Raw genomic sequence first — 27040 nt, forward strand, 5'->3', positions numbered from 1 at the left:
TATGTAAAAGAAAGTATATAATGTAAATATATTGTAGAAGGCATAAAAATAAAATGAATGGTTTTTAAGTCTGTCACTTAGGCAAAGAACTAGATTTTTATCAGTACTGTGTGTTCCTCCTTCCTGGTTCCCTTCCCTTTCCTCCCCTTCAGATAACCCATCCTACAGTTTGTGTATGTCATTCCTTTGCTTTTTAAAGTATCCTGCCAGATACATGTATATTCATAAACAACCTGTTGCTTATTTTCAGACTTTATAAGAACAATGCACTGCACATGGTTCATTTAGTTTTACTGCTGTGTAACACTCTGGCCTTTGTCTCTGTCTTCTACTGGTGATAGATACTTGAGTTGTTTCCATGGTCAGATGAGTCGATCTCCTCTCTTGTGCTACCTGTTGAGGTCAGATTACATGGCAGAAGCTATTAGGTTATTGGGGTGGAACAATAGATTACCAGATCTAAATTATCATTGGCTCCTGTATTCAACAGGAAACATAAATGCACATTTGAGCACCAGGCTGAAGGATGTAGTTTTAATGCTGAGTTCTCTGGCAGAGGTACTTGCCTTGGCATCATGCTGACTCTCTAAATGAAGTCTCTCATCTCAAACGTATTCCAGGTATAGAGATTGGCTTGAATCCAGGAAATACTTTGCTGTGTGACTTCTGAAGTTATCTGTTTCAATTTATTCAGATTCTGATTCTGATCCTCGCTCCCTGTCTCCAGACCCTTGATTTCCATTACATATCTCTCTCCGACCAGGCACCTTTCCTCTGGTATTTCAAGTCCTGAGTTCATTAACTCTCTTTCCACCTGTGTACCTTTGTCCCCCAGGTCACCAGCAAGAAAGCTTGGCAACATTGTAGACTCTTCTTCACTTCTTGGTATCTCTTCTGTCAGCAAGTATTTTGGTTTCCATCTCCTGTCTCAAACTTACCCTTTGTACTCCGCTTACTGGTAGTCCATTTGTTGTTGTTTAATTGCTGAGCCGTGTCTGACTCTTTGCAGTCCCATGGACTGTAGCCCATCAGGCTCCTCTCTCCGTGGAATTTCCCAGTCAAGAATACTGGAGTGGGTTACCATTTCCTTCTCCAGGAGATCTTCCTGACTCAGGGATCAAACCTGTATTTTCTGCATTGGCAGGTGGATTCTTTACAGCTGAGCCACCAAGGAAGTTTTACTTTCTTTTTATTTTAAGCCGTCTTTCTTAATTGGACAAATGTGGTAGGCTATCTGGGTTCCCTGCCTCTATTAACTCCCCAAAACAGATCTGTTCATGTCTCTCCAACGCTTAAAACTTCTCTGTGGCTTCCCATCATCTTCGGGATGAAGTGCAAAGTCATCGTTACGTATAATGGTTAACCCCTGTGGTCGTGATACAGCTCACCCATCCACCTTATCTCACTCTACTTTTCTACCCCCTGTGCTCCCTCCATACTGAACTTACTGTACTTCATGGAACAGACAACTTCCCGTCATGCCTACAGATGTTCACATATGCTGTCTCCTCTCTGGAATTTCTCCTACCCCCTCTTCTCACTCCTGCATTTTTCTGGCAGATTTTGTTCATCCTTCAAGACTTGGCTCCCATGTTCCTTCCAGGAAGCCCTCTTGACCTGACCTGCCCCCTCACCCCCTCTAACCTTCATCCCTGCTGGCTGAATCTGGTCTCTTGACCCTTTCATCCTCTGTAATAGCACCTATTACACTGCATTGTTCCTGATGATCTGCTTCTTTGTCTCTTCCACTAAACTGGGAGCTTCTTGAGAGGCAATAGAGTAGCGGTTGGGAGCCCAGGTCAGGTTAGGGAGGCAGACCTGGGTTCGATGGCTCTCCTGTTATTGTGTGACCTTGGGCGAGTCTTTTTCACTTTCCTATGCCTTAGATTCCTCATCTATAACATAAGAACAATACCCATCTTTATTAAAGTAAGTGTGTTGCAGAGTCATGGGGGGAGGGTTCTCCCCTAAGTTCAGTTATTCATTAGAAGAGCTGACAGGACTCAGCCTATAGTTTTATTCACTGCTATCATTTATCACAGTGAAAACATTTATAACAAAGCATAATTAGCAAAGGGAAAATGTGCATGGGCAGAATCTAGAGGGACGCAGGCACAGGCTTCCAGGAGTCCTTTCCAGGGGAGTTGCCTGGGACACACTTACTTCCCTCAGCAAGGAACTGTGACAGGACAGGATAAGATGTTGTCTATCAGGGAAGCTCAGTAGAGACTCAGTGCTCAGGAATTTTACTGGAGGCTAGTCATATAGGCACCTTCTGCCTAGCATTTACCACAATTCCAGACTTCTAGAAGGAGGACACGTGAGAGGGTTAATAACCTCAGTAGGGAGGCCAGAGGTCCCCAAGTGGCAGGAGGAAATAAACTACAAGTGGCAAACGTTTTTTTTCCGTTTTCTTTTCTCTTCTAATCCTGTGTCATCATGGCGACAGCTGGTTCTGCCTGAACTTAACTTTATCTCAAACCTTGAGCTAACCAATGCTTTTTTTCTCATGGAAATGTCTTTCCTAAGCCATGTTAATGAATTTTGTATTTGCTTGGAAATCTGCCTTTCTTCAAGATTCATGTCAATTGTTTTATGGGGGCGGGGGTGACTCACCTGTGCCAGTGCTATCTCAAAATGCATGTTGGAGTGAGGGGGTGAGGGGCCCTGGTGCAACTCTGCAGCTTGCTAACAGATACATAACTTCATGCTGAAAACTAACATGGGGACACTCTTTCTGTTCCCTTCTGATGTCTATGTCAGAAGCTTTCTCTATCTCTTTTTATACTTTAATAAAACTTTGCTGCACAAAAGCTCTGAGTGATCAAGCCTCGTCTCTGGTCCCAGATCAAATTCATCTCCTCTGGAGGCCATGAATCCCGGTGTTGTTCACGACTCGTAGCAGCAACCTTTCACATGTTAGGCATAAATCACATTTTTTGCACAATTGGTTTAGGTACCATAAGCCATTCTTATCAGGAATGGTGGGAACCCTTGTAAAATCTAAGTTCCCATGGGCTAGCCAGGGGCTCCCCTTACAAGCCAGCTTTGCCAAGGATAGCAGTCTCGGGCCTACGACATGAACTCTTCTGTATAGTGTATAAAACACTTAGTAGTGCCTGGCTCTTAAGCACTTAGTAATTAGTAGCTGCTGCAAGTGCTGCTGTTTTAGACAGGGACTGCTTTTCATCACTATTCGCAGTGCTGAAAACAATACTAAGAATAGGTGTCTCAGTACCGATAATAATTTCTACTACTGTGTATTAAAGCTAATTATGTGCCAGGCTCTGTTTTAGGCCTGACAGGTTTTGATTTGTTTACCTCCTCATTACAGCTCTGTGATGCCGATTATGTCTGTTAACCACATTTTACATGTGAAGAACCCAGTCCACAGAGAAGTTGACCAACTGGTCCAAGTTCTTATAGATTATAAGTGGTGATGATGTGACTTCAGCCTGGGCCTGCCACCTCCTGAAAGCCCCTTTAACCCTTCCTGTGACTGGGTCTCCATAAATATTGGATGAGCAAATGGGTAGATGGATAAATAAATATTTTAAATGAATTTTTGAACCACTCATTATTTTGGCAATAAATGGGGAAGACTGAGGACTGGATATTAGATACTATTATTTTTAATTTTTTTAGGTATAATGTATTGTGGCTATAAAGGAAAATGTTCTTATATTTCATAAGTGTTTGTCAAAAGTGATTTAAAGTACTATAATAAAATTTGATGAAGCAAATATGGGAAAAATCAGCAGTTGTTAAAGTAGAGAATGTTAAGTAAACAACTCTCCCTATTCTTCTGTATTTTTAAAATTTCATAATCAAATATAGGAAGATAAAGTGATTTACTTATTAGCAGTAGTAAACATTGCCCAAAGTAATAATAGTACCCATATGTTTTAATAATCTAGATTATTGGGAAAGTTTGATGTCTCATTAATATAATAATTAACTGAATATATATTATCTGCTAAAGGTTTTGACTCATTTTAGAACCATAGATTGATATCCCTTTGTTTTATAGATGAAGATACTGAAACTTTATCAATGTCAGTGATAGATTCTTTTTTAAAATATTTATTCATTTATGGCTGCATTGATTCTTAGTTGTCTGATGCAGGATCTTTGTTGTGGTGTTTGGGATCTTTCATTTTGGCACACAGGCTTAGTTGCCCTAGGGCATGTGGAATCTTAGTTCCTGGACCAGGGATCAAACCCACATCCTCTGCATTGGAAGGCGGATTCTCAGCCACTGGACCACCAGTAAAGTCCCAGTGCCAGACCATCCAGCCTTCAATCCCTTGCTAAAGAACCTTCCTCCCTTTACCCCAGGATTTTACCTTTGGGAAAATAAAGTGATTTACTTTTTTATCTGAAAATATATTTTTTGTATTACATACTTGGTACAATGTGATCATGGGCTTCCCTGGTAGCTCAGCTGATAAAGAATCTGCCCACAGTGCAAGAGACCCCAGTTCAATTCCTGGGTCGGGAATATAATGGATTTGTTCCCACCGGGTATTCTAATACCATGTACACACACAGACCCAGTTTCTCTGTCTTGCATCTTGTATCTCCTCACTTTATAGATGGAGAGACTGTTGCTGCTTCTTTATAGGTAGAGAAGCTTTTAGGTGATTCCTTACAGGGTAACCAAACCTGAAATAAGAGCTGTCTCTTTCTGGTTATGTGGTCTCACGCTACTGAAAATCCATATATGAATACAGTGTCTCTGTCTCAACAGGCTTCTGATGGAAGCAGCTCCAGAGAAGATCTTTCATCCCAGCTTTTGAGAAGGAATGAACAGATACGGAAACTAGAGGCCAAACTTTCTGGTATGTCCAGGAACTTAGAAGAAGCAACCAAGGGAAAATTGCCTTGCACCTGACCCTCTCTCCCTATTAAAAAGCCACATGGCATAACCTTACAGTTATTCTGACATATTTTGATCTTCTTAGTCAAAAAGGAGCAACTTGTACCCTCCTTATTCCCTTCTTTTGTTAGTGTATTGAATAGTGTAAATCCAAAACTGAAGTTTTAAAGTTAAAATAACTTACGTTTTTCTGCTCCTGAGATTTCTAGCTGTGGATATAAATGTATTAAAAATTATATGTAGATTTAGCCCCCTTTCTCCCATTGGCCGAGCTTGCTTCAGGCGGAAAGGGCTAAGGATAGCATTTTCATGGGTTGGTCTATAGATACTAGATTCTTCAGCACCCGACGCGGTTTGGTGCTACATTGCCACTTGCTCAGACGCATATCACCTGTGTAATATCATTCTGGGTCTTTGGGCTACTTTTTAGCGGTATTTCAAACTTCAGCGCCTTTATAGAAGCTGTAACTCTCATTATGTCTTTTGTGTGCAGTTTACAGTTTACACAACTCCCATTATATTCTTTGCCTGAGCAGGGCATATCTGTAATAGAGTTGTGAGTTCTTATTTTGGTTTCTGCCAGTGGATACATTTTGAAAGCTTCAGCCTGTGAAGTGGTCAGTGGTTTCTGTTTGTTTTTGTCCCTTGGCCTTATGCCCATTTTACTGGAAAGAAAGCAACAGACTACAGAATTCGCCAAGTTGTATGTGAGGTATTTGTGTGTGTGTAGTTATCAAGGCCCATAGTGTAACTCACAGCTGCTAGACAGCCCATTATCTCATTTTGTTCTCACTCTAGCCTAACAAGACTTAGTGAGATTAAGATCACACAAGTAGTAGGTGATAGAGCTGGAATCCAAACACAGATTTGCTTGATGCTAGAGTCCCTGCTTTTCACTACAGTCTGCTTGAAACTCAAGTGTTATTATCCTGTGACCTCTGCCTATAAGCAGTATCAGTAACAGAGGTGAAATAACTTTACACTTGTTCAGTGTTGGGGAGGAAGCTGTAAGGTAATATGCATCTTCCCTAAATTGTTTGGGCTTGACTGATGTTAGAGAAGGGACAGGCAAGAAGACTGACATTAATTAAGTGCATTTACGTCCTAGGCTCAGTATGAATAAGAAGAACAACCACAGTAGCAGCTACCCTTTATTGGGCATTGTGTCCCACTTGCCTAAAGCACTTAGTTTATTATCTAATTAAGGCAATAGAACATTCCATTTATTATCTAATACATCCTTTCTGGTAGATACAGTTAATACCATAATTTCATAAATGAAGAAACTAATACTTAGGATCAGTCATTTGCTTAAGGTCTCTCAGCTAAGGACTGACTCAGTTGGGATTTGAACTAGAGCCTGCCTACTTTTCCACTATACCATACTATCTTCTTTGGCTACCCAGGTAATTAATTCTGACTTTCACCTTTAATATGGCATAGGCCACTCAGTTCTGTGGCTGACTTTATTCTAGAGAGTTCAGTGCTTTTATTGCAGAGGCACTGCTGTGGTAAGGTTTTTGCTGTTGTCCTGACCACTGTCACTCAGTTGTGTGGACTGTAAGTGAGCTGTTCAATGAATTCCCTTTGATCTGTCCTACTGCCGAGAGTGGGAAGGTCGGTGTAAACTGAGATTTGAATTTCAGTAATGAGATAATAGTGGTTTTTGTGGCAGGGCATCTGTGATGACCAGACCAGGCCCAATTCTTGTTTTTTCTCCAGGCTAAACAAATCTGCCTGATTGTAGTTAACATTTACACTGTGGGTAGTTTGTACTATACTTGTTTGCCTGTATTGTTCATTGTTAATGGGAGGCTGTCTGCCCAGCTTTCCTTAACAGGAATGGTTTTCAGGTTGAGAAAATCATCATCATTTTCATTCATTTTTTTTGTTTGTTTTGTTTAATTAACTTCCTTTCCTGATGTTTGTCCATGCCTGGTATGTGCGTCACACTCCTCACCCAAGACTATGCTGAACAGGTCCGCACCTTGCAGAAGATAAAAGAGAAGCTTGAAATTGCCTTAGAAAAACACCAGGATTGTACGTATTTTTTTTCCTGCTTTTTTCAATCTTTCCAGGGTTTAATTTTTTGAAACAAAACAGTAGTGTATGGTTAACTTTGCCTTTCATCATAGCTCAAGTCTTTATTATATGAGTAGAAATGGCAACCCACTCCAGTGTTCTTGCCTGGAGAATCCCAGGGACAGGGGAGCCTGGTGGGCTACCGTCTCTGGGGTCACACAGAGTCGGACACGACTGAAGCGACTTAGCAGCAGCAGCAGCAGCACACTTCTTAATTGAGTTGATATAACATTTATCTGATAGCTATAAGCATATAATTCATACTTACGTTGTCTTATGGGCATGTTTCTTAGGAGAAGGATATTATGTGTATCATCCAGTTAACTGGTTTGTGGGCTGCCCTTAGATTTTAGGAAAATCTAGTGCCTGTCCATGGGCCTAGATTAAGAAACTTTGGTTCTAGCCATAGCTTCGTATCTGCTATGTTCAATAACTGGGGGAAATCTCTGTCATCACTCCTCCAACAGTGGACATACATTTTGTTTAGTTTACCCTAAGTTATATGTTTTCCTTTGGGTTCAATCCAAGAAAGATGCTAGTAGAAGTAGAAAGTTATTTTTTATGGGTATAATATGTGCTAAAAAAAAATTTTTTTTAAGGAAAATAAAGTGAAAGAAAGGTTTGTTTTGCTTTGTTCTGACTTTTGTTTTAATTCTATTGAATAGTAGTAGCCATCACTTAGCAATAGCACTGGTGTTTTCTGGCAGGCTACCTGACTCAGTGTTCTATCACTGTATCATTTTAAAAGTACCCTTTGACATCTTCCTAAATGTGTATACTTGACTATAACAACAGCAACAACAGCAACCAATAGGAAACAAGCTAAAACAGAACTGAGGTCTATTACTAAGGCTGAAAGCTTCTGGGAAAGTCAAGATGGGTCAGGTTTTTCCCAGTCTCATAATCCACTTTTGTGACCGTGGCCTTTTTTGTTAGATGTTACAATCACATGGGCTGTTTGTCACGCTGTTTGTGAAATATCTCCATATCTCAAAGAGAGCCTCTTTATTAACAGCTTCCATGAGGAAATTCCAAGAGCAGAATGAGACGTTCCAGGCCAACAGAGCCAGGATGGCAGAAGGGCTGGCTTTGGCGTTGGCCAGAAAGGACCAGGTATTTTACGTGTGGCACTGCCCAGACTGGGGGGAAAGTCTCACTTGGCGATGTGCTTTCAAAACTCATGCCATAAACCTGGTAGGAAATATGTACAATCTAGGAGAAAAGGATTGTGCTTTGTAAGTTCTTTGAGAGTTCATTTGGCAGTAGGGTGGGAAATTATCCAGAAACTTTATAGTTGTGATCGTAGAATGTGTCCATATGTGAGTATCCTTTTCCAACTGTGTAGCTGTGTAAAATAGAGAAGGAAAAGAAGTAGTATGTCCATAATCTGGTGATGAGCTCCTCCCAAGATGAGGGAAAAAAGAATCTCTGCCCTCCAAAAACCTGTCTGAAAGCCTGTCCCAAAGCACTTACCTTGATATAGTGGAGAAGGTGCTGTTAAGCTAGCGATCATCCATGATGTACATAGTTCTTCCAACCTTTGTCCCAAGTTTCTTCTTCCCCAGCCAGCTAGACTGAGAGGAATTTCTGTAACCTCAATAGAACCATCCATTGAAAGATGCTGAATAAATGACAGTAGAAAAGGAAAATAATACTATTACTGGTTATTACAGTAATTATAAAGTTTATTTTGTTCAGTGGCATTTTAAATTTAAGATAAACATCAAATATTGTAATGATTGTGGAGAAGGAAATGGCAACCCACTCCTGTATTCTTGCCTGGAGAATCCCAGGGACAGGGAAGCCTGGTGGGCTGCCATCTATGGGGTCGCACAGAGTCAGACACAACTGAAGCGACTTAGCATGCTTGCATTATAATGATAACGCTTGTTTTACAGTGTGTATTAGTCATCTCAGACATTAACCAGCTAGGAAAAAACATCATTCACCAATATTTAGTGAATAACTGTGGTGTGAATGTACATGAAGAAATAATCTAGCATTGGTGGACTTGATTGTAGGCAGTTAGGATATAGCCTTTTTTCCCAATGGTTATTTTTTACCCCCTTCTGTGATTGGTGAATAAGAGGCATAATCCTTTCTTCTTTAACTTTTATCAGATGGCATGAAGGATATTGGTAAAAATTAAAATGAGAAGGAAAATAATGATCAGGGACTCCTGAAGACCACCCTGTTCACCTCTTTTTCAGTAAATTAATTTTTAAGTATCAACTGCAGAGTTACCAACTCAGCTGCTCCCTGCTACCCACTCCTAAGAAATAATAACAGTACTCAGAGACAGCGACTCAGAAAGAAGGTGAAAGCTGCATCAGAAGAGCTATATAGCTTTATGTGCTCTGCTTTGTAAAAGTTTTCTGGCTTATATTTGTGCTCTAGAATTTTATATAAAATTCATTTTCTTCTCCTTTTAGGACTCTTGGCTTTCTTACTGTTAAGCCAACATCGTGGTTTTTTAAATGTTCTATTTTGTTTGATTGATATGTTGCTTTGGGTGAGGTGGGAGGGTTATTTTGTTTTCTGAAAATCTTGATTTTATTGATACTCTTGCCTGGAAACTGTACTTCTTTATTGTTTTGTTTTAGGAATGGTCGGAAAAAGTGGATCAGCTTGAAAAGGTTAGTTCATCTTATTTTTGTCTCCTTGTGAATATTGGCCTCTTCTCTGGGGCTTGGAAAATGCTTTCTCCAGTACCTAGTACACTGGTACCACTTCTTGGCAGCAGGGTGCCAGGTGATTAGACACTGACTTGGAAAGCTCTTGTCTTCGTTTATAGTTGTGATCTGTTGTTTGCCCCGCTTGGTGTACTCTCTACCCATCTCCTGCCTTTCTCTGTGTGTCTGAAGGCCCATAGGGACTGCATCAGCAGGGCTCCGTTGCCCTCTGGCTTGTAATTGAGGGCGCCAGTGGGGAACACCGAAAGAACTGAGTGGAAGAGTGTGATCAGAAGTTTATTCCCCCAGCCATCTCCACGTGAGGTCCCTTCTATTTGATTGCATCCCATGGCCAAAGGCCACAGCTTCAGTTTTACCTGTGGTTCACCCTCAGCTATATAGTTTCTCTTTCTGTGTTTCTTGTCCCTTTCTTATGTTTCTTCTTTATGCCTTTGCCCCCTTTATGCCCAATGCTACTAGCACATTATCTCTTTTGGATTTTCTTACCCCACCCACAGCTTTGAAAAGTCTCTATGAGACTCTCCAAAATCCCTGATTTGAGTCTGCTTCCTGCTAGAGCCCTGATTGACACAGTGTTAACACTGGGAATACTTTTTGAGGATGCAGTGGGGAAGGAGAGCATTTCTGAAGGCTTAATGCTGAGCAGATAAGAGAACTTCTTAGCTAGACATAGATGAGAAGAATTGATTATTCCAGCACCATGACACTGTGTAGGTGCCTTATGTAATGTGTTCCTGGCTCTGAGACATGAACAGGAAAATGAAATTTCACACCTACAATTAGAAACACATTTTAATTTAAAATAATCAATTGTCAGTTTGCTCAACCCAAATTATATGCTGCTTCCTAATTCATTCCTTCTTTTCATTCAGTACTTATTCTTTATGATAGAAAATGATTTCTCAGATTGATATATTCAACTATAAAATATATTTACTGTTAATTTTATTAAAATAATGAGTTTTATTATTGCACCATTCTTGGGATAAAACACCAATTAAACCAGCAGTTTTCTTTGTGTGTTCTAAAGAAATCTGATTATGCAACCTATCAGAATGTCTTAACATATTTATGTAAGGGAAGAATTACAGAAAAGTCAAGCTATCTCCCAAAGAAACTTGTGCTTAAAAGAAATATGTATATATACACACACATACATATGTATAAACGTGGTGTTAATGATGGTCTTCTTAAATATAAAGGTATGGGTTAGGTTAAAATTTTCTTGTCTTAAAAGAAGCTCTTAAGATTGTAGCAGTTAAATTCTCATTGAACTATTTTTTCATCTTTTAAGATTATGGTAAACGGGGATGCATATAGGACTGAAGTAAATAAAATCTACTTCGGTTCCCTAAGAGCTTTTTTCTCCCCACTCCCCCACCGCCACAGGAGGAGTTGGGAAAGATTTTAGACCAGGAAAGAATAATCAGACATCTATGTAGGTCTTTTAAGCCATAGTGATCTTTGGAAATGTTACTTTTAGAGTGTTTTAAAGTCTTTTCAATCAAGAATTGGAAACTGCAATAGCCAGAGTTTGTTCTGAAGAGAATTCATCTTGGGAAGCTATTCTTCAGTAAATTGTAACCTCCCAACTCCAGTCATGTCTAATTTTTCTTGACTTGCTGTCTGAATGTACTAACTGAAACTAGTTGTACGTAAATGCATCTAATGTTTTAAGAGAATCAGTCTTATTCCAGTTACGCATGTTATTCAACCAGTTCAGTATGTCACTGAGATAGACTTGTCAAATGGATATCTGGAACTGCTAACCAAATGGAAGCACTTTTCAAATGTTAAGCTTTTGTAGCTCTTCTTCCTCTTTGCACAACTATCATTTTTTTAAAAAATCTATTTCTACCTTAAAAAATTTGTAGGTAATTTTGTAAATAATTACCGTAAAGGTTCCCATTATCCATGTATTATTGCTACTGACAAGAAATTGCCTTAATGTTTTCCATTGTTAAGAATTCTGGTTATATAATACAGATTTCTCATGTCCTGGTTGCCTGAGCTGATGTCTTCTTCTTCTGGATAGGATAAAAGGTTTCTGACAGCTCAGTTACAGGAAATGAAGAATCAGAGTTTGAATCTTTTCCAAAGAAGAGATGAAATGGATGAATTAGAGGGATTCCAGCAACAGGAGCTAAGTAAAGTAAAGCACATGGTGCGCATTTCTGTCTTAGAAGCTAAACCCTCAGTAGATGATTGGTTACTCTGACTTTGCTAGTCGTGACTCTAACTGCTGATAAACGTACCTTAGTTGTCTTTGATATTTATCATATTTGTATGTCTTTCAATTTATTAAAATGGAGAAGTTCTGTTTGATATGTCTTTCCTTTTTCTTTTTAAACTGCTGGGCCTACAAGATCCCTTCTAAGCTCACAGAAATGTTATAAAAACTTGCCTTACTGGTCCAGATTTTTTTTAATTTCAGTTTTTATTTATTTATTTGCCTGCACTGGGTCTTAGCTGTGGCTTGTGAACTCTTAGTTGCAGCATGTGGGATCTAATTCCCTGACCAAGGATCAAACCTGGGCGCTTCCCGTATAGGAAGCGCAGTCTTAGCCTCTGGACCACCAGGGAAGTCTTTGGTCCAGATTTTTTTGCAAGGGTATTTCTTAGTCATACCCCAGTGAAACTTTCTGTCTTTGTATCAGCTTTTAAAAAAAGAAGAAAGCTTGGGGAAAATGGAGCAAGAATTGGAGGCACGAACCAGAGAACTTAGTCGCACCCAGGAGGAATTGGTGACGTCCAGTCAGATTTCGTTAGACTTAAGCCAGAAGCTGGAAGAACTGCAGAGACACTACTCAGCGCTGGAAGAGCAGAGGTTCTTGCTTGGTCTGTGGGGCCCATGGGAAGCGGTGTTAGTGTAGCTCTGGCTTGAGCCTACCTGTCTTTCCCCATTGCTCACTGTGGCACTTTCTGATCTTAGTTTCTGCACAGTCTTCGGGATTTGTCCATTCCCAAACCCCTCACTCCTCTAACCTGCCAAGCTCAGAACACCTCCAACCCTGCCAAGCTCAGAACACCTCCAACCCTGCCAAGCAATTTAGATAGTTTTAGTTGCTAAACTGTTGAGTAGCTAAAGGCAGATCAGGATTTCTTGTTCAAACCTGGGTGGAATTTTTCTCTTGGGACTTCTGCTTCAGAGAGAGTCAGGGAGTCTTATCCATGGATAATCTTCACATGGCTAATGTTGCAGCCCTGACATGTAAAGAACCATGTGTGTTTTTCCTGTGGAAGAATGTGTCTTAGATGAGATATTCAAATTTGTTCATTATCTGCTTTCTTTCAATGAAGAGATCATGTGACAGCTTCGAAAACAGGTGCAGAAAATAAGATCACAGTCCTGGAGCAAAAGGAACAGGAGCTCCAAGCATTCATTCAGCAACTTTCCACTGATTTGCAAAAGGTAAGAGTACTAGGAATGGACCCGAGTTCCTCGGATTCATGAATGGGGTAAAAACTAAACCTGCAAAAATTTCTGCACCAGAGTGTCTGGTGAAGCTTCTGTTTCTCGTGCAACCCACAGTGCCCTAGTTCCCGGTGTAACAAGTCTGCCTCCAGATGGGCTTAGTTGCCTCACAACAAGGAGGACCCAATGAATAGATCTTACATAAATGAATGTCTGTGATACAAGGTTCATCTCTACATCAAACAGAAAATCTAGATACCTATAGTGTTTTGTCTCAGAAGCTTACTGTTTCCTTATAGAAGTCAAAACTTGCTGTTTGACAAGAAAAAAATTCACATCTCAAGAAGTCCCAAATAAGTGAATTAGGTTTTTCAAATGCAGGATGTGTGCCATAGGGAGAGTGCATTTCCAGTGTGGTAATCAAGGAACTCTTCCTGGCGTAATTGGAATTTCAAGGATGGGTAGAACAGCCCAAAAGCAAAAAAGACAGAAGGGTACAGAATACATTTGGGACTTTGAGAGTGGAGAGGATAACAGACATAAAGCTTTGGGGTTTGTGGAACTGTTTGGTATCAGTTAGAACCATCCACTCATTTCATAATTGGAAAAACTAACTTTCCAGACTCTGGTCCCACTAAGTTAACTCATTTATTCAAAAACTATAATTTGAGCTTTATTATGTGTCAAGCACTGTGCTCTGTGCTAGGTATTATAAATACTAGGCTGAGAAAAACAGATATCAATCACCCTTGCCCTTGCGGAACTTAGTCTAGAGGAGCAGTGAGACATTAATCAATAATCACATAGATAATTGCAAACTATAATGCCTGCTGTGAAGGAAAACTGCAGGATGCTGTGAGATCTTTTAAGAGGGCATCAAATCAGGTCTAGCGTTGAAGTCACGGAACACTTCCTTTAAGGAAGTGATGCTTGAACTGAGATGACCTGCTGAAGCAGGCAGGCAGGGTGGTGGGGGCGGTGATGGCAGAGAATTTTAAATAGAGAATAGCACAAACCATGAACCCAGACATCTGGAGGCCGTAAATTGAGTGGCACCTTCAGGGAAGTGGAAGAAGGCTGGAAGGGTAACACAGCAAGGGAGGGAGTTGCTTGGCTGTTAGAGGAAACACTGAAAGGGTTTCCAGCTGGAAGCTCTTGCATTGTCCAGGCATAACATGGTGGCTTTGACAAGAGTGGGGGTTGGAAATAATGGGAGAGAAGACAAATTTAAGAAATAGTGAAGAGACGGACCTACTTGGTACGTGGTAAATATAGGAGAAGAGCGAGAGTAAAGGTTGGGGTGATTACTGGGTTTCTAGCCTAATCAGCTAAGTGGCCAATGTTGTCAGTTATCAGGCTAAGAGAGCACTAGAGGAAGGGCAGTTTTCTCATAAAAATGAGTTTAGAGTCAGTTTCTGTGTTGTCCTTGTTAACACTGAGTAGATACAAAATAGTATTTATGACACGTAAGTAAGATCAAAAGTGTAACAAGCTAATGAACCCCCACGTAGCTACTATTCCCGCCTGCCATGTTAAGAAAAGGAATGTTTACGTTTGAGATTCTCAGTGTGCCCTTTCTATTCTATCCCATTTCTTTCTTAAGTCAGCCTATCCAGAAATTATTCCACTTCTTTGCTTTGCTTTATAATTTTATCCCTAAACATCATCTTCTTTCCTGTATCATGCTTGTTGTTCAGTCACCAAGTCATGTCCAACTCTTTGCAACCCCATGGACTGCAGCTCACTAGGCTTAAATAAAATGCTGTAGGTATTTTTCTAACACTGGCTTTCTGTGCTCAAGATTATATTCCTGAGACACATTCATATGGACACATGCCACTATAATTTAATCTTCTCTCAACTGTATAGTGTGAAATTACTAGAGTTTATTTATCTGTTCTATTGATATGAACATTTTTTCTGCTTCTTTACTTTCACAAACAAGGCTGTTGTGAACTTTTGTCTGCCTGTGAAAGAGTTAACTCTGGGAACTTCCCTAGTAGTCCAGTGGCTAAGACTCCACACTCCCAATGCTGGGGGCCCAGGTTTAATCCCTGGTCAGGGAACTAGATCCCACATGCCACAGCTAAGACTTGGCACAGCCAAATAAATTAAAAAAATTTTTTCTTTAAAAAGAGTTAACTCTGGGGTCTATTTAAGATGTGAAAAGTTTGGGTCAGCTCTATTAGATAACTGCCATAGTAGTGGTAGTTATTTACAAACTTGTACCAATGGAGTATGAAAATTTGGGTTGCTCTGCTTCCTTGACAAGGTGGGATATTGTCAGACTTTTAATTTTTGCCAGTCTGGTGAACATGAAATGCATCTTCAGATTTTCTTACCATGATTTTTTTTTGGCTGCACTGTACGTCTTATAGGATCTTAGTTCAGGATTGAACCCAGGCCCTCAGGAGTGAAAGCAAGGAGTCCTCACCACTGGACCGCCAGAGAATTCCCTCTCACCATGATTTTAATTTGCTTTTCTCAGATTATTAATGAAGTTGAGCATCTTTTTATGTGTTTATCTATCGTTTTCACTCTTCTATGAAGTGCTGGTTCAAATCTTTTGCCCATTTTCTATTGCATTTATGTCTTTCTCTCATTAATTGTTGGAATTCTTTATATATATACTGGCTACCATGCTCCTTTGTCAGTTGTATGGAACCACTCCTGGACTTTGGGGTGTATGCCACTGTGGTGTTTCCACAACGCTGTGCATTGCCTTCCTGGCAATGCAGGGCTTTCCTGGTGGCTCAGACGGTAAAGTGTCTGCCTACAATGCGCGAGACCCGGGTTCAGTCCCTGAGTCAGAAAGATCCCCTGGAGAAGGAAATGGCAACCCACTCCAGTATTCTTGCCTGGAAAATCTCATAGACCGAGGAGCCTGGTAGGCTACAGTCCATGGGGTCACAAAGAGTCGGACACGACTAAGCAACTTCACTTCTCTTTCATGCATTGCCTTACTAGCTACAGATGAGATAAGCCCCCCAACTCAGTTCTCTTTTAGGGATATTTTGAATATCCTTGGCCCACTGCTCTCCCACAGAACAAGTTGTCAGGCTCTTTAAAGAAACCCAGTGGGATATTGATTGGAAGTACATTGAATCTGAAGATGCATTTGGGGAGCATTGATTACTTTATCATGTGAGTTTTCTTATCCAAGAGCATGGTCTCTGTGACTCTAGATATTCAGTGTTGTTGTTTCTTTAAAAATGACTTTCAACAACGTTCTATCATTTTTCCCATAAAGGTTTGTTAGCATTAAATTCATTCCTAGGTGCTTTATTTTTTACACCAAACCTGAATTTTAAAAAGTATTTTTTGTATTGGTTGCTGGCATATAGAAATATTTATGTATTAATTTTTCACAACTTATTAACTCTTATTAAGCTTAACAGTGGATCTATACTACTACTACTGCTACTACTGCTGCTGAAGTCACTCAGTCGTATCCGACTCTTTGCGACCCCGTGGACTGTAGCCCACCAGGCTTCTCCATCCATGGGATTCTCCAGGCAAGAGTACTGGAGTGGGAGACCCAGGGATTGAACCCAGGTCTCCCGCATCGCAGGCAGATGCTTTACCCTCCGAGCCACCAGGGAAGCCCTATAGAGTCTAGCAATCATTTCATCTGCAAATAAAGATTGTTTCTTTCTTTCTTTCCTGTACCTTCTTTGTCTTTGCCTTGAGCTGTTTGTTTTCTTATTTTTGAGGGTTTTTTTAATTGTTGAATCATAGAGTTTTTTTTAATATGTTTTAGATAAAGGCCTTTGTCACATGTGTCTCTTGCAAATATTTTCTCCTAGTCTTTGGTTTGTCCTTGTCTTCTCATTCTCTTGACATTGTCTTTTGCAGAGCAGAAGCTTCTAATTTTGATGAAATCAACTTGTCAGTTATTTCTTTCACGGATCATGGCTTTGGTGTTACAATTAACAAATCATTGTCATATCCAACGGCACCTAGATTTTCTTCTATTTTATCTTCTAGGAGTTCTATAGTTTTGAGTTTTATATTTAGGCCTGTGATCCACTTTCAGTTAATTTTTATGAAAAGTGTAAGGTCTGTGTCTACATTTTTTTTTTTTTTTTTTGCATGTGGGTATCCAGCTCTTCCAACACCTTTTGTTGAAGGAGCTGACTTTGCTCCATAGTATTCTTTTGCTCTTTTGTCAAAGATCAGTTGACTGTATTTGTGGGTGCTCTACTCAGTTCCATTGATCTAATTGTCTGTTCTTTTGCCAATACCATACTGTCATAACTACTGTAGCTGTAGTAAGTCTTAAAGTCAAACAGTGGCAGTCCTGAAATTATGCTTCTTTAGCATTGTGTTGGCTGTTCTGGGTCTTTTGCCCCTCCATATAAAATAAGTTTGTTGATATCCATAAAAGAACTTGCTGGGATTTTAATTTTGATTGCACTGAATTTATAGATCAAGAACTGATCTTCAGTGGAACAAAACAGAAAGCCCAGAGATCAATCCACACACCTATGGACACCTTATCTTCAACAAAGGAGGCAAGAATATACAATGGTTTAAAGACAATCTCTTTAACAAGTGGTGCTGGGAAAACTAGTCAACCACTTGTAAAAGAATGAAACTAGATCACTTTCTAACACCATACACAAAAATAAACTCAAAATGGATTAAAGATCTAAATGTAAGACCAGAAACTATAAAAATCCTAGAGGAGAACATAGGCAAAACACTCTCTGACATAAATCACAGCAGGATCCTCTATGATCCACCTCTCAGAATACTGGAAATAAAAGCAAAAATAAACAGATAGGACCTAATTAAAATTAAAAGCTTCTGCACAACAAAGGAAACTATAAGCAAGGTGAAAAGACAGCCTTCTGAGTGGGAGAAAATAATAGCAAATGAAGCAACTGACAAACAACTAATCTCAAAAATATACAAGCAACTTATGCAGCTCAATTCCAGAAAAATAAACAACCCAATCAAAAAATGGGCCAAAGAACTAAATAGACATTTCTCCAAAGAAGACATAAGGATGGCTAACAAACACATGAAAAGATGCTCAACATCACTCATTATCTGAGAAATGCAAATCAAAACCACAATGAGGTACCATTTCACACCAGTCAGAATGGCAGCGATCCAAAAATCTACAAGCAATAAATGCTGGAGAGGGTGTGGAGAAAAGGGAACCCTCTTACACTGTTGGTGGGAATGCAAACTAGTACAGCCACTATGGTGAACAGTGTGGAGATTCCTTGAAAACTTGCAAATAGAACTACCTTATGACCCAGCAATCCCACTGCTGGGCATACACACCAAGGAAACCAGAATTGAAAGAGGCACGTGTACCCCAATGTTCATCACAGCACTGTTTATAATAGCCAGGACATGGAAACAACCTAGATGTCCATCAGCAGATGAATGGATAAGAAAGCTGTGGTACATATACACAATGGAGTATTACTCAGCCATTAAAAAGAATACATTTGAATCAGTTCTAATGAGGTGGATGAAACTGGAGCCTATTATACAGATTGAAGTAAGCCAGAAAGAAAAACACCAATACAGTATACTAACACACATATATGGAATTTAGAAAGATGGTAATGATAACCCTGTATGCAAGACAGCAAAAGAGACACAGATGTTTAGAACGGACTTTTGGACTCTGTGGGAGAGGGAGAGGGTGGGATGATTTGGGAGAATGGCATTGAAACATGTATCAGATCATGTAAGAAATGAATCACCAGTCTATGTTCGATACAGGATACAGGATGCTTGGGGCTGGTGCACGGGGATGATCCAGAGAGATGATCCACAGAGGTGGGAAGGGGGTTCAGGATTGGGAACTCATGTACACCTGTGGCTGATTCATGTCAATGTGTAGCAAAACCAATACAGTATTGTAAAGCAAAATAAAGTAAAAATAAAAATTAAAAAAAGAATTGATCTTGTTAAGAACTGATTCATTGACAGTATTGAGTCTTTCCTATCCATGAACATGGAATATCACTCCATTTATTTAGTTTTTTTAAATTGCATTGATCAGAGTTTTAGTTTTCCCCATGTATATCTTATACATATTTTGTTAGATTATACTAAATACTTCATTTTTGGAGTCTTACTATAAATAGTAAGTTTTGATTTCAAATTTTACTTGTTCATTATTGGTATATAGGAAAACAATTGAATTTTATATAGATGGGGAAACAGTGGAAACAATGACAAACTTTATTTTCTTGGGCTCCAGAATCACTGCAGATGGTAACTGCAGCCATGAAATTAAAAGACAAGTGTTTTGGAAGAAAAGCTATGACCAACCTAGGCAGCATATTAAAAAGCAGAGACATTACTTTGCCAACAAAAGTCCATCTGGTCAGTGCTGTGGTTTTTCCAGTAGTCATGTATGGATGTGAGAGTTGGACTATAAAGAAAGCTGAGCGCCAAAGAACTGATGCTTTTGAACTGTGGTGTTGGAGAAGACTCTTGAGAGTCCCTCGGACTGCAAGGAGATCAAACCAGTCCATCCTAAAATAAATCAGTCCTGAGAATTCATTGGAAGGACTGATGTTGAAGCTGAAACTCTAGTACTTTGGCCACCTGATGCAAGAACTGACTCATTGGAAAAGACCCTGATGCTGGGCGAGATTGAAGGCAGAAGGAGAAGGAGACAAGAGAATGAGATGGTTGGATTGCATCACCGACTCAGTGGACCTAAGTTTGAGCAAGTTCCGGGAGCTCGTGATGGACAGGGAAGCCTGGCATGCTACAGTCCGTGGCATCACAGAGTCGGACATGACTGAGCAGTTGAACTGAACTGACTGAACCATGTTTCCTGCCATCTTGATATAATCACTTTTAAGTTCCAGGGTTGTTGTTGTTGTTGTTGTTGATTCATGTGGATTTCCTACACAGATGATCATATCATCTCCAGACAAAAGCAGCTTTATGTTTTCCTTCCTTATCTCCATTCCTTTTGTTTCTTTTTCTCGCCTCATTGCATTAGCAAAGACTTCCAGATGATGTTAAAAAGAAGTGGGAAGAGGGGACATCCTATCTTTGTATCTGATCTTAGTGGGAAACCTTTGAGTTTCTCACCATTAAGTGTGGTGTTAGCTGTAGCACATTAAGTGCTGAGGGCTTGAAGTAGAACATCCAGAGGTGGGGAATCGCTCCTTGTGGGATATAGGGCGCAAGAAAACTAACTGGAAATTGGCAACTGATTCTTTCTTCTTTCCCTGACTCTGCCCTACACAGTGACTTATATGAGACTTACTTGTTCTTTTGGTTTTTACTAGAAAGGGTCAGCTGTATCTCTCAAGTTCATATTGATGTGTGGTGTATTGTAGTACAGGCTTTGGAATAGGAAGGCTTGGGTTTTGAACCCTTATTCTGTCAGCACAGTGTGTGCTGTTGGGCTGGTTCCTAAGCTTCAGTTGCCCTGTAAATGGTCAAGTAAAGGGTGGTTGTGAGGACTGGAGGAGTGGAAAGTGCCTGCACATGCTCTGCAAACTGTAGTTGCTCCTGCACCATCCTGTTTCTTATTCCTGTTGTCAACATTATTAGTAAGAGACCCATTAAAGGTAGGTCAGCCTGGCCAAAACTGCGTTTCTTTCCTGTCAAACTCCCTCTTAGCCGTGTTTTCTCTGCCTTGCGTAATATTACCATTCAACCAGGCATCTGAGCCACAGACTTAGGAGTTGTCTTCACTTCTTTCTTCCTCTCCACCCAGCCTCCTGGTCATGTTGAACTTGTCTGTTTACCCCTTTACACATACTGCCTTTTACACAGAAAGCTTGTTTTGCTTCCCCAGCTTCCACCTGGACTTGCCTGCTTAGGAGGCCTGATCAGATTGCTGGGTTAATCCCTTCTGCCTCTGATGTCTTGTGGCACCTTGTATGTCCCTCTGTTGGAGCACGATTGTATTGTTTTATAATTAATTACATGTATATCTCTGCCACCAGCCTCCCTGCTTCTTTGGGTCAGTAGCTGATTATATCCGTGGGAGACAGCACAAAGAGTATAGGCTTGATCAAAGTTTATTGAATGATGCAGAATGAAACCATTCTTCAAACTTCTGCTCTACTATATATGTTGTCGCCCCTGTGAGAAATCAGAATGGCAAAAGCTTCTTTCTAAAACCTTGGATCCAAGTAGCTGCATCGTATTCTGAGGAGAGAATTGGCTGAGTTGCAATCTAAAGTTTGTGGCTTGAGTTGGAGCAGCAGAGCATAAAGTGAGGGAATTTGAGGAAGTGAATTATATGTGAGGAGGTTCTAGTCTTCACAATGTAATGTCGATGCTGTATGACCTTATTTTGGAGTGAAGAATAGGCATCTTCAGCGGATGTAAGGACCAGTGAGGACCTGAGAAATGATACAATGAAAGCTTCCTGGATCCTCAGTTTCGATGTTGCGCAGCATCAAAGATTGGCAGTAGTGAAAGGAACAAAGTTAGTCCCAACCTACCACCGCCACCACTACCACCATTGCTAAAGAGGTAGACTGAAATAAATATGTGGGCAGCTGTGTACCTGGGGCCATGGTGTAATGTGCTGCTGTGTGTGGTTCACCTGTGATTCCTGTGTTGTGAGCCAGGGTGAATACCATCATTTGTTTCAATTATCTCTTCAACCTGAAGACAGCTACACTGTCATTATAAGGCTTCATCTAGCCCCCTGTTTCCAAGCATATTCTTCTGTAGGTCATTATAGGATTGGCTGGGAGCTTGAGTGGAATTAGCTCTGCTGGTTCTTGGCATCTGGTATAAAGTTGTAGGTCCTGTTAGACTCTGGATTAATAGAATTAAACCTATGCTTAATGGGAGTGGGAGGAGCATTCCTTTAGCTGAAAGATCATGACAATACAAAGGTTATTTTAGAGAGGAGGAACATCTTTGCAGGGTCCTGGCTAGATTTCACAGAGGCAATAGCATCCTTCCTTCCCATTCGTCAGTTGCTTAAATTGGGAGCATTTGCTGTTTACTGCACTAGGCCTGAAACAGATACCCAAGTGGTGTTGGGTTCTGATCTTGTATCTTTTCTGTTCCATTTTCAGGGAAGATTTCTTGGCTGTATGGTTCTCCTAGGATGCAGTTGGAAACAGAATTTCAGAGAAACATGATGATTCTAGAGGAGGTGGTTAGGGAGGGAGACAGAGTGTAACATAACTTCTGCTTTCACCTGCAGGTCACTGCTGAAACTCAGGAGAAAGAAAAACTCATCACACATTTGCAGGAGAAGGTTGCATCCCTGGAGAAGAGACTAGAGCAGAATCTCTCAGGGGAAGAACACGTGCAGGAACTTCTGAAAGAGGTAACTAGTCTGGAGTAAACCTCAAACCTAAATCCCCCACCCCAACCCAGAGAAGTCAAATGCCACTGTCTGAATGACTCCACTCTGGAAAATACTGCCTACAGAATTAAGTTTGAGCTTCCTTCTATAACATAAAAGGCTTTTCTCATGATCTGCCGTCTAACTTTCCAGTCTTGTTTCATGACCTGAACCCATCATCACTGTGATTTTCAAGAAGCTGTAGTTCCCCAGATGTCTCCTGCTGTTTCACATCTCTAGTGTCTTCCCTAGAGCCAGACATCCTGGCTGGTTCACCTAGAGCCAGACTCACCTAAAGCCAGACGTCCTGCAGTCTGAAGTCAACTGGGACTTAGGAAGCATCACTATTAACAAAGCTAGTGGAGGTTGATGTAATTCCAGCTGAACTATTTCAAGTACTAAAAGATTATGCTGTGAAAGTGCTGCACTCAGTTCAGTTCAGTTCAGTCGCTCAGTCATGTCCGACTCTTTGCGACCCCATGGACTGCAGCATGCCAGGCTTCCCTGTCCATCACCAACTCCTGGGGCTTCCCCAAACTCATATGCAAGTCGGTGATGCCATCCAGCCATCTCATCCTCTTTGTCGTCCCCTTCTCCTGCCTTCAGTCATTCCCAGCATCAGGGTCTTTCACAGTGAGTCAGTTTTTCGCATCAGGTGGCCAAAATCCTGGAGTTTCGGCTTCAGCATCAGTCCTTCCAATGAATATTCAGGACTGATTTCCTTTAGGATTGACTAGTTTCATCCCCTTGCAATCCAGGGGACCCTCAAGAGTCTTCGCCAACACCACAGTTGAAAAGCATCAATTCTTCAGTGTTCAGCTTTCTTTATAGTCCAGCTCTCAACATTCATACATGATTACTGGAAAAACCATAGCTTTATTGGCAAAGTAATTTCTCTGCTTTTCAATATGCTATCTAGGTTGGTCAAAGGTTTTCTCCCAAGAGATAAGCATCTTTTAATTTCTTGGCTGCAGTCACCATCTGCAGTGATTTTGGGGTGCAAGAAAATAAAGTCTGTCACTGTTACCATTGTTTCCCCATCTATTTGCTTTCAACTGATGGGACCAGATGCCATGATCTTAGTTTTCTGAATGTTAAGTTTTAAGCCTACTCTTTCATTCTCTTCTTTCACTTTCATCAAGAGGCTCTTTAGTTCTCCTTCACTTTCTGCCATAAGGGTGGTGTCATCTGCATATCTGAGGTTATTGATATTTCTTCAGGCAGTCTTGATTCCAGCTTGTGCTTCATCCATCCCAGCAGTTCACATGATGTACTCTGCATATAAGTTAAATAAGCAGGGTAACAGTATGCAGCCCTGACGTACTCCTTTCCCAATTTGGAACCAGTCTGTTGTTCATGTCCGGTTCTAACTATTGCTTCTTGACCTGCATGCAGATTTCTCAGGAGGCAGGTAAGGTGGTCTGGTATTTCCATATCTTGAAGAACTTTCCACAGTTTGTTATGATCCACACAAAGGCTTTAGCATAGTCAATAAAGCAGAAGTAGATGTTTTTCTGGAACTCTTTTGCTTTTTCCATGATCCAGCGGATGTTGGCAATTTGATCTCTGGTTCCTCTGCCTTTTATAAATGCAGCTTGAACATCTGGAATTTCATGGTTCATGTACTGTTGAAGCCTGGCTTGGAGAATTGTGAGCATTACTTTGCTAGCATGTGAGATGAGTACAATTGTGCAGTAGTTTGAGCATTCTTTGGCATTGCCTTTCTTTGGGATTGGAATGAAAACTGACCTTTTCCAGTCCTGTGGCCACTGCTGAGTTTTCCAAATTTGCTGGCATATTGAGTGCAGCACTTTCACAGCATCATCTTTAGGATTGAAATAGCTCAACTGGAATTCCATCACCTCCACTAGCTTTGTTCATAGTGATGCTTCCTAATGCCCACTTGACTTGACATTCCAGGGTGTCTCGCCCTAGGTAAGTGATCACACCATCGTGGTTTTCTGGGTCATGAAGATCTTTTTTGTATAGTTCTTCCGTGTATTCTTGCCACCTCTTCTTAATACCTTCTGCTTCTGTTAGGTCCATACCATTTCTGTCCTTCATCAAGCCCATCTTTGCATGAAATGTTCCCTTGGTGTATCTAATTGTCTTGAAGAGATCTCTAGTCTTTCCCATTCTGTTGTTTTCCTCTATTTCTTTGCATTGTTCACTGAGGAAAGATTTCTTATCTCTCCTTGCTATTCTTTGGAACAGGCTTGTCTAACTCAATGAAACTATGAGCCATGCTGTGTAGGGCCACCCAAGTTGGACAGGTCATGGTGGAGAGTTCTGACAAAACATGGTCCACTGGAGAAGGGAATGGCAAACCACTTCCATATTCTTGCCTTGAGAACCCATGAACAGTATGAAAAGGCAAAAAGATATGACACTGAAAGATGAACTCCCTAGGTTGGTAGGTGTCCAATATCCTACTGGAGAAGAGTGGAGAAATAACTCCAGAAAGATTGAAGAGATGGAGCCAAAGCAAAAACGCCCAATTGTTGGTGTGACTGGTGATGGAAGTAAAGTCCAATGCTGCACTCAATATGCCAGCAAATTTGGAAAACTCAGCGGTGGCCACAGGACTGGAAAAGGTCAGTTTTCATTCTAATCCCAAAGAAAGGCAATGCCAAAGAAAGTTCAAACTTCTGCACAATTGCACTCATCTCACACGCTAGCAAAGTAATGCTCACAATTCTCCAAGCCAGGCTTCAACAGTACATGAACCATGAACTTCAAGATGTTCAAGCCAGAACTAGAAAAGGCAGAAGAACCAGAGATCAAATTGCCAACATCTGCTGAATCATTGAATAAGCATGAGAGTTCCAGACAAATATCTACATCTGCTTTATTGACTACATCAAAGCCTTTGACTGTGTGGATCACAACAAACAGGAAAATTCTTCAAGAGATGGGAATTCCAGACCACCTTATCTGCCTCCTGAGAAATCTGCATGCAGGTCAAGAAGCAACAGACATGGAACAACAGACTGGTTCCAAATTGGAAAAGGAGTACGTCAAGGCTGTAGATTGTCACCCTGCTTATTTAACTTACATGCAGAGTATATCACGCGAAATGCCAGGCTGGATGAAGCTGAAGCTGAAATCAAGTTTGCCTGAAGAAATGTCAATAACCTCAGATATGCAGATGATACCCACCGTTACGGCAGAAAGCAAAGAGGAATGAAGGAGCCTCTTGATGAAAGTGAAAGAGAAGAGTAAAAAAGCTGGCTTAAAACTCAATATTCAGGAAACTAAGATCATGGCATTCGGTCCCATCACTTCATTGCAAATAGATGTGGAAACAGTGACAGACTTTATTTTCTTGCACTCCAAAATCACTGCGGATGGTGACTACAAAGCTATGAAATTAAAAGACAAGCGTCTTGGAAGAAAAGCTATGACCAACCTAGACAGCATATTAAAAAGCAGAGACATTACTGTGCCAACAAAGATCCGTCTGGTCAATGCTATGGTTTTTCCATTAATCATGAATTGATGTGAGTTTTGGACTATAAAGAAAGCTGAGCACCAAAGAATTGATACTTTTGAACTGTGGTGTTGGAGAAGACTCTTGAGAGTCCTTTGGACTGCAAAGAGATCAAACCAGTCAATCCTAAAGGAAATCAGTCCTGAATATTCATTGGAAGGACTGATGCTGAACCTGAAACTCTAGTACTTTGGCCAGCTGATACAAAGAACTAACTACTTGGAAAAGGCCTTGAAGCTGGGAAAGATTGAAGGCAGGAGGTGAAGGGGACAACAGAGGATGAGATGGTTAGGTTGTATGGCATCACCAACTCGATGGAAATGAGTTTGAGCAAGTTCCAGGTGTTGGTAATGGACAGGGAAGCCTGGCATGCTGCCGTCATGGGATCACAAAGAGTCATGCACAACTGAACTGAACTGTGTGTCCTCCCTCTGCCCAGGTGCTCTGGTTCGGCCCTGGTCAGCTTGGAGAGTAAAGCCTCTTCCTTTGCTGAGGCAGTGAGCATCCCCGCTCTCTGCTGCCGCTTTGTGCGCACTGTTGCACTCTGTTATATACTCTCTTGGGTTAGTCTTTGCCGCGGCCTCAAAGTCAAAAACCTGTCAAGTTTTTCTTTGTATACTTTACAATATGTGAATTTTCTCTCTACTATTTTGAAGTTTTTTGTGCGTATTCATGTCCTTCATGCCTTGCACAAATAATAATGTGTTGTAGATATCAGTAAATGTATATGCAATGAAGAAATGACTGTTTCCTTTTTCTCTTCTTTCAACTTACAGAAAACACTTGCTGAGCAGAATTTGGAGGATACCAGACAGCAGCTCTTGGCAGCTAGAAGCAGCCAGGCCAAGACCATCAACAACCTGGAGACTCGGGTACTGACCTCACTCCTGTGTCTGGGTGGTTCCCTGGTGCCCTTAGATGACATGGCTGTGGCTGAGAATTCCCCTGGGTCAGAGATTTTCTTCCAAAGGGTTTCTCTTTGGGGTTTTGCTTGTAGAGAACTGAGGTAGTCGTTTTCTCCATTCTTGCCACATTAGCATCGTTCTTCCACAGAAGATTGTTCTCTTCTCTGTTTCTTCCCTTTTATCTTCTTTCCCCTTCCTCCCATAGGAAACCATTCTAGTGTGGTAAATAGAGACCCTTTTATTGCTGGATAACCTTAAAACAGCTA

General features: G+C 40.8%; 1 protein-coding gene across 2 annotated transcripts in view; it reads left to right on the plus strand.

Moving 5' to 3' along the window:
• Positions 1-27040, plus strand: part of GOLGA1 (golgin A1) — a 47227-nt gene that overhangs the window by 2696 nt on the left and 17491 nt on the right. For both annotated transcript variants that reach the window (XR_011144815.1, XM_068969995.1), the window contains exons 4-12: positions 4751-4841; positions 6845-6919; positions 7977-8074; positions 9565-9597; positions 11690-11818; positions 12312-12481; positions 12955-13066; positions 22236-22361; positions 26646-26741. Coding sequence is in view for 1 of the 2 variants with exons in the window: in XM_068969995.1 (XP_068826096.1) it covers positions 4751-4841; positions 6845-6919; positions 7977-8074; positions 9565-9597; positions 11690-11818; positions 12312-12481; positions 12955-13066; positions 22236-22361; positions 26646-26741 (930 nt within the window). In the remaining variant the exon portion in view is untranslated. The remainder of the gene's footprint in view (positions 1-4750; positions 4842-6844; positions 6920-7976; positions 8075-9564; positions 9598-11689; positions 11819-12311; positions 12482-12954; positions 13067-22235; positions 22362-26645; positions 26742-27040) is intronic.

This window comes from Capricornis sumatraensis, chromosome 1 (assembly GCF_032405125.1).
Source record: "Capricornis sumatraensis isolate serow.1 chromosome 1, serow.2, whole genome shotgun sequence".
Taxonomy (NCBI): domain Eukaryota; kingdom Metazoa; phylum Chordata; class Mammalia; order Artiodactyla; family Bovidae; genus Capricornis; species Capricornis sumatraensis.